The sequence below is a fragment of the Spermophilus citellus genome, assembly GCF_964194105.1.
Source record: "Spermophilus citellus genome assembly, chromosome: 1".
Taxonomy (NCBI): Eukaryota; Metazoa; Chordata; class Mammalia; order Rodentia; family Sciuridae; genus Spermophilus; species Spermophilus citellus.
This window is the reverse complement of record NC_138182.1, coordinates 135,376,111-135,393,353: the sequence shown is the minus strand read 5'-3', so window position 1 is coordinate 135,393,353 and position 17,243 is coordinate 135,376,111. Positions and strand designations below refer to the sequence as shown.

The window sequence follows — 17,243 nt, the reverse complement described above, 5'->3', positions numbered from 1 at the left end:
TCTTTAAAAAGAAATTTTATTTCTTAAGGTGTTTTGACTTGTAACCCAATAGTTTATTAAAATTCCAAAAGCATCAAAAGCAATAACATAATATTATCAATTTTCCTGGAAACAATTTATCAGGAATTAAATAAAATGTAGCATATAATGGAAATCAAACTGAAGAAGTCATGAATCCCATCTATAAGGAAATTTTGGTAAACTGTTTTGCCACAGTACTCTTAAAACATTTGGCAGGCAGTAAACACACATTCACACAATGCCCTTTCCTCCAAAGCACTCAGTCTGTTTACAATGAGGCAACTATCTGTGTCTCCTTGATTAATGATCACTTCCTTCACTTGACCTTTCCAAGAGGGTAAGAACTCTCTTTCATAAGTGCCCAGACTGGTGTCTCGTTCAATAAATATCTACTGAATAAATGAATAAAATGACTTTATCTAAACTCCAAGCCTATCCAAGCTGTTAGTCAGTAATTTCTTTTTTCATTTTAAAAAAACAAAAATCAAAGTAGCAGATTTAATATATTTTTTTTCTCCAAGTTAATCTTAAAAGATTAATAATGGGAACTATAAAGCCTCTAAAATCTTTTATCTTGGGAAACTGCAAAAAGGATACCAAATCTCAAAATACCATTTACAATTATTTAGGGAGAAAGCATTGTATCAAGTGTATAGAGCCATTAAAATACAAGTATTACAGTGATTTGAGGATACTATTTTACTCACATTTACTAATTACCACAAAGAGGTTCTACTTATGTCTGAGGACTAGAAAAAGGTATAAAACTGAGTATATTTCTTTTAAGAGCAAACTTCGAGAAATAAATGCATATACAAAAAGATAAACACCAACATGATAGTTCCAAAGAAGAGTAAAGGCCATAGGTGCTAAAGAAAAAAGCAGGGGGAGAGAGTTACCAAATATTTAAATACTGTATCTCTTATTTATCCAATTAAACAAGTATCCCCAATTAATGCACAAGGAAAATAAATTCGATTAAAAATTTTATTTTTCAATACATCTTTTATATAGCATTTTTAAAAAACTAAGGTTACTAAAAAGAAAAAGCTTGTGTGGAAGCTTACCTGTTGACTGGCTGGTGCCATCAAAGAGATCAACAAGGTCACCAGATGACTTGCTGCTAGGCACTGAAATCTGAAAACACACACAGGATTATGTGCTCAGAAAACAACTTTCTACTACTTTTTCCCCTAAAACCACTTCTACCAATTTCTAATTACAATTTTAAACACAAACACCTGTAAAAACCATCCTTAACTAAGTAAAGGCAGATTTCACTTTCTGAAAAAAAAAGTATTAACTTGAGTCCTTACGGAGGCAGTAAGCTTTAAGGAATTTTACTTCTAGCCCTGTGGAAGTCCCTGACATCTACACTCATTTCTTTTCTAATTGCATTGCAATCTGGAAATAAACATATTTCAGATTGTATTCAGTTCAGAATCACAAAGAAAGAAGAAAAAAAATGTTCGAGTCCCATCACAATATACTTTTAGTCCCTAGAGGAATGCTAGCCTATAAAGTCTTATAAAGCTTCTTCAGCTAATTCTAAGAATCAATGTCCACCTGGTGAAAGAGCAAATTCTTATCCAGTGCTAAAATTCTAAGAAATTCTAAAAACTGATTATATATCACACAAGTTAGTGTAATTTTAAATTATGTGATATACCTTTCCATTTTACTCTTTCACATTTAGTTCCTGAAATAAAAATATAAAAGCTGGACTTCTAGTACTATTCTTGTCTTCTTCATAGTGCCAAGTGCCCTGATATCTATGTTCCTTATATTCAATACATATATGATTATGTACATGTTAAATTAGAAGTGAATTGTGAGAAAACAGGGAAACACTGTAAATTTCTAGTCATATTAATTTGAGCTTTAAGGATTAAAATTACTACACTGTGGTTCAAAATAGTGTTTAAACTTATATAAGAGATCCAAATTGAAATAACTTCAAGAACTTCAGCTTTCTGTATTTTTTTTAATTGTTAAAAACAAAAACCCAAAAGTTTATACTACAAACATAAAATATTCATGGCAAGGGTTGGAGATGTAGTTCAGAGGACAGAGAAGCAAGCATGAGGTTCTGGGTTCAATCCTCAGTACTGAGCCAAAAAAAAAAAAAAATTCAGGCTATACTATAAACTGGTATTTAAAATACTTTAAGACCCCAAAACCAGACATTAATGGGATTCAGGCTGGGGTCCACTAAAGAGGCTACTTTATACCAGAGTCTAGAGCAACAGTCAAAGTAAAAATCAAAGGAACATTTTAAAATGGTAAGTAGATCTAAGTTAAAAAACAAAAAACAAACTCAAGATAAAATCTTGATTTTTTTGTTAAATAATGATTTTCCTCATGCAACCTTAGACGGGTTTTCCATGACAGTCATCATGTATTTGGGTTTTAACTATGATAAACACCTACCAGATCCTATATAGTTAACAACAATAACTTATCTACAGAAGGGGAAATCTAAGATCATAAAAAATATAACAGAGCCATTTCCTTTTTAACTACAACCAAAGTTAACTTATAATTTTGAGGTTTTTATCAAAAGTTAAAAAAAACCCCACCACATGGGTGAAAATTATACATCAGTTCAGAAGATACCTGGCAAAAACTGTCAGAGTTCTTGTTCTTGCCATTACTCATGCCTAGCTTTTTGTTTGTTTGTTTTTGAGTCACGTACAATTTGCAGAAAACATTAGAAAAATGTTTTCCTCAGCTTTTAGCTACATCTAGTTCGAAGACACAAATGGAAAAACAGTAACGGGGGAAGAATGACAAAAACAATAATTTAATTGTCCAGGGCAAATCTCCCCCTGTGGCTGATTTTTGTATGAAAGACTACCTTGTGGCCAGCTATCCAGTAGGTGGATTTCATTTTTGTGGTGAATAAAAACAAAAGAAGGTACAAGAAACAGTGCTTCTTACAGCACTGATGGCAGTGAGGTAAATAAGCTTCCCTTTATAGTTACCATCTCAAGGCTAAATGAGACTTTCTCCTATGTATTCATCTTCTTATTCATCCATCTTTTGTCACTTCTTAATTCTGCCATGTTTTAGTTCAAGGCTTGGTAACCAGTGGTGGTAATAGATGAAAACAAATACACTATAAAACCTCCCCCAAATGAATCAAGAGTGTCATTTCTACTTTCACATGAAGTACATAATCATTCTACAATTGGACAGGTTTCTTCCCCAAAGAATTTCTTATTATTAATGACTCTGAGTAATATATGCCAGATGATCTATAATTAATCTGATTACCTAGAAATGCCCAAGCCTACTAACGTCGAAATTGTGAAAGTAGTTTATTAGAATAAACCATGTGTAATGTGTAAGCTCCTGCCATTCCCACCTTAGCTGAAGACTGAGGTGGATGGGTTGAAGCATTCTGATCTGGACTTGCTTTGTCTCCTGTATAATGTGCTGCTGCTCCAAGATCAATGGTTTTGGAAGGATTTGCTGTGCGCTTGTGTCTAGTTGTGGTGGTCTCTGTGGCCTGTGTGATATGGATATGCTTTGTCGTCACAGTTTCCTCTTCATCTTTGAATTCACCTTTGGGAGATCTGCCTCTTCTTGCTTTCTTTTCCTCATCGCTGTCACTAAAAGATATTAAAAATGAAGCAAAATAATAAGACTTGGGATTATTTTTAAATGGAATCCTTAGTGACTTGAGTTAGAGAATTTCAAACACGATAACTCCAAAATCCTATACTTTGACTATTTGACAGGGATCAACAGAATGTTATCTAAGCTTCCTGAATAATGATATGTATGTACTGGGGAGGGGAAGTGGGAATCTGCAGAATTCCCTAGGTAAGTCTAAAACATTGCTATGAAAAAGTCTTTACAAAAATGTGTACAAATAAAAAAAATACCTAAAATAACTCAGGTTTTTGTTTATTATATATTTAAAGCTTAATTAAAAGATTAAATAGTAGGATTATCAGAATCAATTGGTAATATTCTAGTATTTAAAACATCTGCACTCGATGATCTTCTTTTGAAATGTACTGTGAACATAGCTACAGTTCCATTTTTATAACATAATTCAGTCACCAACTCTCATATACCAAGGCATATAACATAGTAAAATTTTACAATTTCAAAGGATACTTTAAAAATATTACCCTATTTCAATTCAAGTGATTAAATGCTATTTGCAAATGCAGAAAAATATGAGGTAATGCACTTTACAGCTGTACTGTATTTTACTATATTTGGAGTTGAAACTTTTACATACCTATGCAAACTGCTTCAAAGAAACTTACCTATATTGAAAATGTTTTTGAAATGATTTCATTTTGCTCACATTAAAAATATTATATTTTTAACAACGTAAAAAAAAACAGAGGAAAACCTGGATTTTTATATGTTGGGAATGAAAATGTCAGTACTAGTCTGTTGTCCAGTTATAAGGCACTGGTTTATTTATTTTTTCCCCCTGGGTACAAACAGAGAAAGACAAAAAGAGAGGGGCAAAAGAAAAAGAACCAGGAAAATGTTCCACTACTTATATTAATTTTAGAGTAGGTGGTTTAATTTATAAATATCCAGGAACGAAATGCTTAAAATCCACCTTTAAACTATGACTGCTGGGCTGGGGATGTGGCTCAAGCGGTAGCGTGCTCGCCTGGCATGCGTGCAGCCCAGGTTCGATCCTCAGCACCACATACAAAGATGTTGTGTCCGCCGAAAACTAAAAAATAAATATTAAAATTCTCTCTCTCTCTCTAAAAAAAACATGACTGTTACTGATGCAATTTAGCTTAAACTAATCTAAAGCAACTTCTATTTGAATGAATTTAGAACTTGTGCAAATAAACGATTAGAAAGGAATGGCTTTCAAATAGAAAAAGGATGAAAACATTTTTTTAAAAAAGATTCTTTTTCTTTTTTTTTTTTTTTAAGAATTTAACCTTTTATTTTATTTATTTTTATGTGGTGCTGACATTAAACACAGGGCCTCACCCATGCTAAGCAAGTGCTTTACCACTGAGCTACAACCCCAGCCTAAGATGAAAACATTTTTAAAGAAAACCTATAATTCTGGTAAGTGGCCAAGAGCTCTTACTAATCTCTCACCAACAAAAAATGACCCAAAGCTTCCGGCAATCAGGCCTATAAGTAGAACTGTATTTCTTACCTTTTTGATATTCAGTTTTGTCAGTGCAGGATAATTTCTTTATAAATTGAGAATATAAATCTGACTGGCACACAACTAAATGAAAGCTTCACGTGTGATCAAGTTCAAGAACCCCTGACTAATAATGAACTAAAGTCTGAAATTCTGGTAAAGTCTGAGATAACATGCAATTTTTGTCTAAAACTCTACTACTCTCTCAGAGTACAAGATGAAAAGTCTTTGACATGCCTGTTAGAGTGATATATCATATTTGCTTATCTCTAGCAACATTCTATATAAAAGACTTAGAAAATCTAGTAGATTCTTTCTTAGAGGGAAAACATGGGGAAAACTACAATAAGAGAAAATCTGAGAGGGCAGAGAGGGAAAACAAAGAAGGAACATAGACACTGAAGCTCGAAGGGCAAAGGAAAAAAAGTTAACAATATTAGAATGTAGGACTGGGGGTGTAGCTCAGCAATAGAGGGCTTACCTACCATGTATGGGTTTTATCCCCAGTATTGGGAAAAACAACATACCTTATTTCTAACCAGCCTACCCTTCCTTGAGTCCCACTTCATGAGGAAATCTCAACAGATTACATGGCTACTGTTTTCCAAATGAAGCCAAAAATACACAGGCCAAGAGAACATTAATGAACAAAAATAGCATGGGGAATATCTGAAGCAGGCGCTTTTTCCCCAAATTTAGTTATTTATGATTATCAGTTTATCATATGCATACTGCTTTATAAAGGAGATAGAAATGCAGTTGTAAAATAGATCTCTGGCCATTCAAAGATCATATTCCAGAAATGGCCTTTAAATAGATGCATTTCAGCCAGGTGTGGTGGCGCACACCTATAATCCCAGTGGCTCAGAAAGCCGAGGCAGGAGGATTGAGAGTTCAAAGCCAGCCTCAGCGAAAGCTAATAACAAACTCAGTGAGACCCTGTCTCTAAATAAAAATACAAAATAGGACTGGGAATGTGGCTCAGAGGTTGAGTGCCCCTGAGTTCAATCCCTGGCACTTACATAAATAGAGATATTTCATTGATTTAAATAAATATGGAAACATACTGAAAATACACTAAACAAATTTACACTAAACAAATTTCAGAACCTATTTCAAAAGTAGATTACATTTTTGTTTTTTACGTCTTAATGAACCCCTAAATCTGAACCATTAAGATATTTGGGTAGGAAAAAGAAAGACAGTAATTGGTTACAACAATGCACTTGAACGCTCAGCATTCAATTATATTCCATTATTGTGTAATTTTAGATGGGTCCACACAATCTAAATGGGCCTTGGTTTTACTTCTAAAAAATAAAGTCCTTATTCCACCTTATTTAATAGAGATATTGTAAGGCATACATAATACAGGTCTTCTAAAATCTGCCTTGCAACTTAAGCACTATACACAATGCCTTTTAATTTGGAAGAAAAACTAGCTTACACCTATACTGGTAGGTAAGAATAAAAACTGAATGTTTCAAAGCTCCAGTATGTTCTATGTAAAACTAAATACAAATGCCCCACCACAGAAAATAAAGTTTATGAAATATAAGTCTATATTAGAAAAGTTTTGGTTCAAACTTCACTTGGATTTGCTTTTTGGTACATACTGTATAAAATCATAATAAAATGTAATGGGAAAAGTTAAATTTCAAATCCTTTACCTTTATTTTAAACTTACTACATGGACTTCATTATTCCTCAACAGTATCTTAGATCCCTGGATCATTTGATGTCAAAATGCAAAATAATCTGTAAATGTTTTTACTGGGGGCAAGAAAGTCCAAGGGAAGACCAAGTAGTCTGAATAAAAATATAGAGGACAGATAATCAACTTTAGAAACAAATGGGCACAGACAAAACAAAAGGAATATCAATACTAACAGCAATAATGTTTGGCCTAGCATCTTTAAAACAAATGAATGCTGCTTGCTTCAGTAGCACATATACTAAAACTGCAATGTTGTAAGAAAACTAGTACAGCCTTTATGCAAGGATGACTAGTAAATTCACAAACCATTCCACATTTTTGCACAGGGCACTTTTAGGGTGGTAAAACTATTCTACATGGTGCTTTGTGAGTATTATGCATGTCAAAACTCAACAGGACTACACAACATGGTGAACTCCAAAGCAAGCTATAGACTTTAGTTAAAACATATCAATATAGGTTTATTGTTAACAAATGTACCATAGTAGAGTAAGATGTTAAGCAGGAAAATCAGTGGGGAAGGAAAGAGGGGACATATGAGAACCCTCTGTACTTTATATACAAATTTTCTAAGAACCTAAGATTTCTCTAAATGCCTAATTTTTTAAAAAGCTGAACTTCAAATAATGTCAATATCACAAACAAAAATCTAGCTGCATAAATTTAGCACCCTTTTTAAGAGACCCGGAGACAAAATGTTAATACCTGCATCTTTCTGGAGAGTCTTCTCTATCTTTCCTCCGGAACTTGCTGATGGTGTCATCAATTGTGCTTCCAATTTTATCACTCAGTTCACCTAATTTATCACTGAATGGAAAAGCACTCTTGTTTTTATCCCACTCCTCATCCCATTTTGATTTGGGTTCAGGATCATATCTTTCGCCTATATAACACATTAAAAAAAGAAACAACTCTAAGGACATTAAATTCAAAAGGTGTCTACACTTCTTATTTCTGAAGCTTTTCCTCATAATAAAATCATTTTCAAAGGAAAACAGAAAGCTCTGACAGTGCTGAATCAACACAATTATAACAAGGCGCAGCATGTAATGCCAATCATTAAGTAGGAGAAATGCAGATTCAAAAGCTTTTGTTTATGAAAACTTTCACAACCTTAATGTGCAGCATTCAGGAAGTTCCTAAAGGCTGTTGAAAGTAGTAGTAGAAAACACAAAAAAATCAACACAAGTTCTACAAGCAAAAGAAAAATAGAAATCTTTTTGTTTTTCAAATATTACTTAATAATTGTGTTTCATTCCTATTTTCAATTTAAAAATTTTTAGAAAAGTATTAGACATCAACAGTGTCTTAAAAAAACAGAAAGTAAGGCAGGCATGCTGGTAATGTGCCTGCAGTCCCAGCTATATGGGAGGGGAGGCTGAAGCAGGACTGCTTAAGACAATGAGTTCAAGGCCAACTTGGGCAACACTGAGACAGTCATTTCAAATATCAATCAAATCAAATCAGTCAATCTAAAGGAACTCCACCATGAATGCTACATGTTCCAATATGCTGGCATCAAACTAAAAAAACAATGGATTTTAAAGCATGGGAAAGTATTTTATAATTATTGTAAAAAGAATATTCCAGCTACTAAAAACTGTACACACTAGAGTCATATAGTATGATGATATTATACAGTCAAAGACCAAGTGGAAATATATTCTCAAACTGGTGAAGCCTATAGAACTTCTGTGTGAATCAGGGAATGAAGAGAAAAGATGATGGTAGTGAACAAAAGATTCAAAATGTTAAGATTTGTATTATTCCTTACTCTTTAGAACCCAATGAAGACACAAAATGGAATCTTTCCATTTCCATGTTCTAACTGAATTTAGGAAGCAAGAGTGGGAGTAGAGAAAGCAATCAAGTTTAATAAAAAAAAAAAAAATCAAAAAAGTAGCTAACAGACCATTGTTTCCAACCTTTGTTAAACCAGTTTTTATGGCATACATGCCCTCTGGAGACTGTACAAATACAATTTGCTGAATTGTGGGCTAAAACTTCAAGGCTAAAATTTTCTGTAGTAAAAACATTGTACTAGGGTCTGGGGATACAGCACAATTAGAGTGCTTGCCTAGTGTGTAACAAGGCCCTGGGTTGAATCATCAAAAAAAATTTAAAAATTTCTGGGTGTGTGTAACAAATGTAGAAGTGGTCACCAACTTAATAAAATATGATAACAAAACTTCAACCAGGAAAGGTTTTCAGAAGTAATTTTCTAATAATGTATGTGCACATTTCAGTAGCAATGTGATGAACTAGACTTTGAAAAGAAACAAATATACAAGAAAAATGAAAACCAAAATGATTACTATTGGTAAAGATCATACTAAATTAGTGCTTAACATAATAGGTTTTGGTAAGACACTATGTAAAGTAAGAATGATAAAACACACAAAAAAGTTAAAATAATCAAAAAGGTTGCTAACAGACCATTGTTTCCAACATTTGTTTTTCATTAGTTAAGTCTGAAAAACAATAATAATTTAGCAAAGAATGTGAAAGTTGTTTAACTCTTCTGTCAATACAGATGCTGCAATCAGTTTGCTGTGACTAAGTCTGAAAACTCTCAATTTTCTAAATTTATCTGATATAAGTGCACATTGTAATAGTCCAAAAAAGGGGGATGCAAGTAGAATGAGTAAATGAGTTGCATATAGCAATTTTTGTTCAAAATATTAAATTTCTTTAGCTACAGTGAAAAAGCTAAAGAAAAAATACTTGAGCAAATAATAAAAAAAGTTTTTTACTCTCCTCCAGAAACAAATCCAAAACATATACTGTAGAAAAATATTCTTGTCAAATTCATGAAATAATTTTTATGTAGTGCTTTTTCACTTAAGGGAATTTTTTCTGATAGAAATAAGCTGAGAGAGCAGTACTTTTTCTTTGAGAGTAATAAAAGGAACATAGAGATAATATTCTATGGGTAATCCCAAAGTAATAAACCTCAATATAATCCAAATAAAAATGAAATCGATTTTAGGTAGTGGGAACTAGTGTGTCCCCAAAAGCAACTGTGAAGATCCATAGTGCATAAACTGTCAAAGTTCACACAAGACAGGGTGAATTCAAATGAACATGCTGTGAAAGAAAATTCTTAATTTTGTGTCTGCTTCAAGAACCAAGCAGCCTATTTTTAAACTACTACATTAAAAACAAGCATTAAATATTCTAGTTGCTCCTAAATGTGTTAGAAACAACAAACAAAGCAACAGATCCAGATGAAAAAGTGATAGTATAGCCAGTAATCTTTTTCTCAAGTTATATATTGCTTCACTAAGGGAACAGAAACTGAAGCTGGATTGACTTGAAGGACGCATATGTGTTTGTGGACAAAAATGTGAGCTAAACCAGTTTTGAAATAAAACAATAAATCTCTTGATCAAACTTGGTATTTTTATGCTCTACAATATGAGTGAGAGAAACTACTTTTCTGAAGAAGTGTATACATCTGTTTTATTTTCTATACATTAATACAAAGTTTGCAGTTAGCTAATTAGTTAAAATCACATTCTTGAACCTGTAATAAAAACAAGACAAGAAGATTTCCACGATCCATGTGATTGCAGCCAAAATGAGTATCGTGTATTTAGTAATTCAATGATTCTTAAAATACATCTGAGAAACTAAACTGATGCTTAGATGCCATCCTATCTTTAATACTCACTGTATCTGAATCCTCCAACACTGTCTGAGGAAACCCCAACATATTTGTCTTTGTTCTTCTTTGCTTTCTTTCGCTCTTCACGAAGCCTGTCGTCATCCTGGGCAAATTCAACCAATTCCTTCACCTTCTGGCGAATATTTATACCTTGATCTTTGCCATGCTCATCTTCAGAATGGTAAGGAAGAAAAGAAGTGAATGAATTCATTTAATACACACCAAACTCTAAGACAAAAAAAAAATAGTAAATCTACAAAATAAGAAACTAACTTCAATATTTTGAAAAATAAAAACAAGAGGTAGATTGCGGTATTACACTGTATCATTTCCTTTTTAGCAAATCCTAAGTTCTAAAATGCAATTCTGCTTTACAGATCACAGATAATAGTACTGTGTAAGGTCAATTAAAGACCCACTAAAAATTAGGGTTAGTGAAGATGACCACATGAAATGAATATACCCATAAATGTTTTCTATTATATTTTAACAGAACAAATCAAAACAAGAACCGCCTGAATATTTTAATGACTGAAAAGCACCCCAAATGTCTTGGTTTCCCAATACAAGTTTGGGAACACTAATTATGAGGACTTAGTGTAGCTGAAAAACTGAATTTTTTAAAGTACTAGGGCATGCTACAAAATGAAGTGTGCTTCATTCTCTAGCCTCTTTCACATTCAAAACACACTCTGGCCTTGCTGCCTTTGCACAGTAAATATTATTTGGTGGGAGGGGGGAAAACCCAGCTTCAAACAGATGTGTGTGTTTTGGAGCTCTAACCTTTTCTTCCCATATGATTAAAGCTATTCCTTTATGGACACCACAGGGGACTAGTCTCCAGTGCATATTTTAATATAAACCCGAACACTCATGTTGTGTTGGTTCTGTTGTTATTAGCCAGTCTTTTCTGCAAGTTCTTGTCTTCACTAATTAATACTCTAGGGCCCCACGTCTTGGATTCTGCACTCGTCACACAACCAGCAACAGTCACATTCTAATTAGAGCAGAGAAGCTTCTAAGCTGGTTCAGGTGACTGACAACTCCAACTACTGTTTTAATTTGCTTATAAGGTTTTTCTATTGCTCACCTACAAAGTGGTAATTTTCCAGGGATCGCAAATCATAAATGTGTTCTCTGGCACTTGTAACAACACGCTCTGATCCATTTCTTATGAGGTAAGCTAGAAGCAGCAAGGACTGTAAAAATATAAAGCACCAAATGATTTAACAAAATAAATTCTGGTAAAGCTTTGGTAAATGGTTAAAAAAATTTTCAACATTAGCAAATAAATAATCATGGTGGTGATGAGGAGGGTTTCTTTACTCTGTATTAGACTTTAAATACACATATTATCAATTTGAAGTTCCTCTGATATAGAGTACAATAAATATAAATTATCCAATAAGTCCTATATGTCAAAATTTAAAATAAAAAAAAAGAATCAATAATTCTGATGTTTAACAACACTTCATGATACAAATGAACAATGAGGCTTTAAAAAGAGGGCTCAGTTTTTACTTCTTCTGTAGGTATTATAGAATTCTGAATTAATAGAACTATCAAAATTATCTGACATTTATATAAACCTATAGTATTTTTCCAAGGTAAAATTTAATTTTTAGAGGTTATTGATATAGCATTTGCACCAAAAAGTTAATGCCAACTAATAAAAGAAAAAACCTAAGTTTTCAGAAGGTTTTGCTAAAATGCAAGAATGGCTACCAATGAATATAGAGTAGTGTAATTATTCTGAAATAACATAGTAGTGACTCTTGAACAACTTTGTGAATACACCAAAAACTGCACTGAACTGTACATTTTAAACATAATCTTGTTGGAACAAACTTCACTGAGTTACATGAAAAAATGGTTAGGTTGTTGAAATTAAGGAACACAAAACCTCTTCCTATCAGTGATTTATTTATTTATTTTTAAATAATTTACCCAAGAATTAAAAAAACAAAAACAAAAACAAGCACCAACCACAACTTCAATTTCTGAAAGCATACTTACTTAATTTACAGAAATTTCACTATTTCATCATAAATACAAGCAGAAGTAAAGACAGTGAATGTTTCCAGAAACAAACATAAGAAAAAGAACTATAATATCATTAGCGATTAGGAAAATGCAAATCAAAATTACATTGAGATTTATTCTCACACTAGTCAGAATGGCAATCATCAAGAATACATATAATAAGCTGGGTGTGGTGGCACAGCCTGTAATCCTAGCAACTTGGGAGGACTGAGGCAGGAGGACCTTGAGTTCAAAGTTAGACTCAGCAATTTAGTGAGGGACTAAGCAACTCAGCAAGATGGTGTCTCTAAATAAAATATAAAAAAAGGGCTAGGGATGTGGTTCAGTGGTTAAGTGCCATAGTGTCCTGGGTTCAATTCCCAGTACCAAAAAAAAAAAAAAGAATACACATAATAATAAATGCCAGAGAGAATGTGGAGAAAATAAACATTTCTAACATTTTTACACTGTTAGTGGGACAGTAAATTAGTATAATAACTAAGGAAATCAGTATGGAGATTCCTCAAAAGACTAGGCATTGATCCAGATATACTGCTCCTCAGTATTTACCTTAAAGAATTAAAGTCCTCATAACTACAGTGATATATGCATACCCATGTTTATAGCAGCACAATTCACAATAGCCGAACCATGGAATAAGTCTAGATATCCATCAAAAGATAGATGAATAAAGAAAGTGTGGAATATATACACAATAGAGTTTTATTCAACTAGAAAGAAAAATGAAATTAATACCATTTGCAGGAAAATGAATGAAACTAGAGACCATCATGTTAAGCGAAATAAGTCAAAATCAGAAGACTAAGGGTCATATTTTCTCTTATATAAAAAAGCCAGAGGATCTCCTAAAAAAAAAAAAAAAAAAAATCAAAGGGAGATCAACAGAGGAAACGGAAGAGAAAAGGGACAAGGGGTGGAATGTGGAGAGGGAGGGAGGAAGTTCTGGGGAGTGATACTGGTCAAATTATGTTGTTATATTGTGTGAACACATAACAACAAATCCCATCAATTTTAATACACCAATTAAAAATGTAGGAAAAAACACAACAATAAAAAAGAAACAGATAACTAAAAGAGATTTTTAATCCTGAAAATCAGAACTTTCAAAGGTTCAAATATGAATGTCATGTCATTTTGTTATGTATTTTGAGTAGTAAAAAAAAAATATGGTAGTGTTGTAAGAACAAATGACACCTAGTTTTAGAATTGTGCATTACATGTTATCAGGAAAGGAATCTGATAGAGTGCATATATGTTCAAAATTTAAAAAATATTAGAATTTGAGTCTATATAATGCCAGTGACTCAGGAGGCTGAGGCAAGAGGATTGCCAAATCTAGCCTCAACAACTTATGGGCCCTTGGCCATTTAGTGAGACCCCTGTCTCAACATTTAAAAAGGGTTGGGAATGTGGCTAAGTGGTTAAGCACTGCTGGGTTCAATTCCCTGTACCCCCTGCCCCACAAAAAATTAAGTCTGTGTATTTAGGATTAAAAATCCAATTATTTTCAGAACTAATATTTTTTGGGTACTGAATACTATTAGAATCCTATTATTATAAATTAGGCAAATTTTTATGCATCGATGACAAACTACATAGGACTTGATTTCATCTTAACTGCTCATAGACTAAACATGTATTATTAGAGATGAATTATTTTGATAAGTGCAAACATTTTTTATAGGAAAAATTTTCTTAAATAATTAACATTTAAAAGCTGAATTAGTTTTAAACATTTTACATTAACAATTGTTCTTTACAATGACTGATAAATAGAACACAAATAACAAATATGCTTCCTTTATGTGTTTTCGACTACTCTATTAAAGGATTTAATGTGCTTCCAAATCACTTCTGTATGTGTGCTTTAAATTCTAAGCATTTGTTTTCAAGATCTTAGATTATAAAATAGGCTTATGTTCATACCTTATAAACTCTTCTCCAATTCTTTTTGTTGTCTTTTAACATTCGAGACCAAAGCATATTCATAAGTTCTGGAAACTGTTCATACATAAAGGTAGCCCTGAAAAACACAATGATTTTTCTCAAGAATTTGCAATATGTTAATTTTGACAGTAGATGGCAGGCTTGCTCTAAATTGTTATATTTCCCCCAAAGAGCTTAAAAAAGAATAAGCTTAATTCAAAAAATGTGGATGATACATTCCTTGAAAATGTTCTTCCTATATTTTAAACAATACCTATAATATCTGTAGGCACCACTAATTAATATCATACTTTGCAAGTTCTTTATTCACTGACACTGTGGCCCCGATATTCATCTCAAAAAATTCTTTAGAACTTTACTTCCAAGTATTTTGTACTCATACTTCAAAATTTACATGGTAAGCTATAGTAAGTCTTGAAACTTCACCGAGAAAGAAAAATTGTGGGTTTTTTTTTTTTCTGGGCTAATTTTTAAAGGGAATAGACCCTGTATAAAACTTTGTACATCATTATCTGAATAATTATGCACAATTTATATTTGGCAGCTAGTTTAAAACTGAAAGAAAATTTCACATTTTTATGTAAAGATGCTTTGATTCTTTCTGCATTGCTGAGTCAAATTATCACTTACTTGGCAATCTCTCCCATGAGTTGCCCAGAAGGTCCCCAAGGATCATCATTCGTTGCTTCTCGAACCTTAGACTCAATCTCTGAATAATTCATAACCACATTGGTGCTGCAGAGAAAAAAATGCACGCACATACGCACAAAGATTAGCATCAAAACTGAGAAACACATGAAAACTTAATAATGACACTACTGGGTGTCCTAATGAGCTACCTCTACAGGGTGGGAAAGAAAACATCTTTTGTGCACAAACTACCCCAAGGACACTATATAACACATTTAAGCTATCTTTAAGAAGATTTTACTATTCTACTATCCTTCAAGAATACAGATGAGAGACTGCATTAGAGCTGGCCTAAATTCCATTAAAAAATGGACTTGGTTAAATAAAAAAGAAAACTGAACATGCTAGAGTCTATTATGAAACTAAGTTGTCAGTTTCTTGATCAGACTTGGTTTACATGCAGGTTTAGGTTTCCTGATTACAAAAAATTCTGTAGATTAAGCAAAATTACACTGCAGCTGAACACTACATCATATTTTCAAAAAAGAATGATGAATCAAAGATAATCAAAGTTATTTAGGAGTACTTTGAACCTTTACTTGTAATTCCAGGCTTTTTTCATGTATTACATATATTTTCCATCATCATATAGTAGTTATCCCTACTTTTATTGGCTACATAATATTCCATCAGGTATATTTAATTTAACTTTCCCTTAAGATTTCTGCAATAGTCAATAACATGGACCCCAAGAATCAGAAAACTCTGATACCAATCGTACTTTGTGACCTCTAGCAAAATAAATTATCATAATCTCAAATTCTTCAAATGTAAAATGGGAACAAATAAACACAACACCTTAAAGGGCAGCATATTAAATAATGTTTAGCACAGTGACTGACATATAGGAAATGCTCAAAAAATTTTAGTTACCATAATTGAACATAATAACTCTAGAATTTTAAAAATTAAACAATACTTTAATAATTAACTCTGAGAAAAATACATTTGAAAACTTAAGACATGTAATGGCAAAATGTTTGGTTGTTAAAATGCAATTTGGCATCCTTATATGAATATAAGAATTCAAAGACATTCTGAGAAGGAATAAAGAAATACTATGAAAATGTGACATATAATAGTAGTATTAATTTGCCATCTAAAGCTCCAATTATTACTGAGCAATCATTATATAACAGATACTGTGAATATGGTAATTCAAATCTTCCATTTAAAATTAAATCTTAGAAACAATTTTTTTAAATAGCAGAATTTGGTAGCTATTACTTACATTATACCCCCGTTTTGCTATCTAATTTTTCAGTCATCAAAAAGTACTGTTTTTTAAATAAGGAAGGCTTGGTTGAAACTGGCACTCAGAATCTCTTCAAATTTATTTTAATCCTTTCAATTTCTTTAACTTTAGGGAAGAAACTAACATACAGGTTTGGGTCAAATGACTTGCCAAATCATTGAATAACTTTAGCTTCTAGATTTACATTCAAAACACTGTTCTATTAAGGAAGAAAAGTGAAATCCTGGTATTTTATTTTGAATGGAGAAAACATCCTTCTAAAATATCAACTAATTTGATAAAATAAATGCAAATTACTTCCTTGAGACTAAATAAATCCATAATCTCTACAGTCCCTCCAAAATTTAAACCTCTTAATGAATTTTCATAAAAATCCAATAATAATTACATTGAAGGTAATTTTATGTACAAATGCAGAAGAGTAATTTTATTCCTAATTTTTTTCAGCAATGGGATCAAAATAAAACCCAGGCAGCCAATAACAGATATGCAATTTACGATGCCACAAAATGATAGATTTCAGAATGCTTTTGTTTATCCTGGTGGCTGAAGAATGCATAGCTTAGGCAGTTAAAAGTGCCAAAATGCAGCTGTGAAAATGAACAATAGCAATTAGGATTATAATTCACCCAAGCATTTCATTACCAAGAATGCACTTGAAATCTCTCTCCATTGTTTAATTTGTTGGAGAACAAGATGAAAGGAGTTAATCTCCAGTCCATGTACATGAAATATTTTTACCAGAGCCTTCATA

General features: G+C 32.4%; 1 protein-coding gene across 2 annotated transcripts in view; it reads right to left on the bottom strand.

Annotated features, from left to right (window-relative positions):
* The window catches only part of CLINT1 (clathrin interactor 1), a 59,784-nt gene that overhangs the window by 13,205 nt on the left and 29,336 nt on the right, over nucleotides 1-17,243 (bottom strand). For both annotated transcript variants that reach the window (XM_081307626.1, XM_081307627.1), the window contains exons 2-8: nucleotides 15,175-15,279; nucleotides 14,524-14,620; nucleotides 11,645-11,753; nucleotides 10,561-10,725; nucleotides 7,593-7,770; nucleotides 3,389-3,635; nucleotides 1,089-1,158 (exon numbers count right to left, since the gene is read on the bottom strand). In XM_081307626.1, the coding sequence (XP_081163752.1) occupies nucleotides 1,089-1,158; nucleotides 3,389-3,635; nucleotides 7,593-7,770; nucleotides 10,561-10,725; nucleotides 11,645-11,753; nucleotides 14,524-14,620; nucleotides 15,175-15,279 (971 nt within the window). The remainder of the gene's footprint in view (nucleotides 1-1,088; nucleotides 1,159-3,388; nucleotides 3,636-7,592; nucleotides 7,771-10,560; nucleotides 10,726-11,644; nucleotides 11,754-14,523; nucleotides 14,621-15,174; nucleotides 15,280-17,243) is intronic.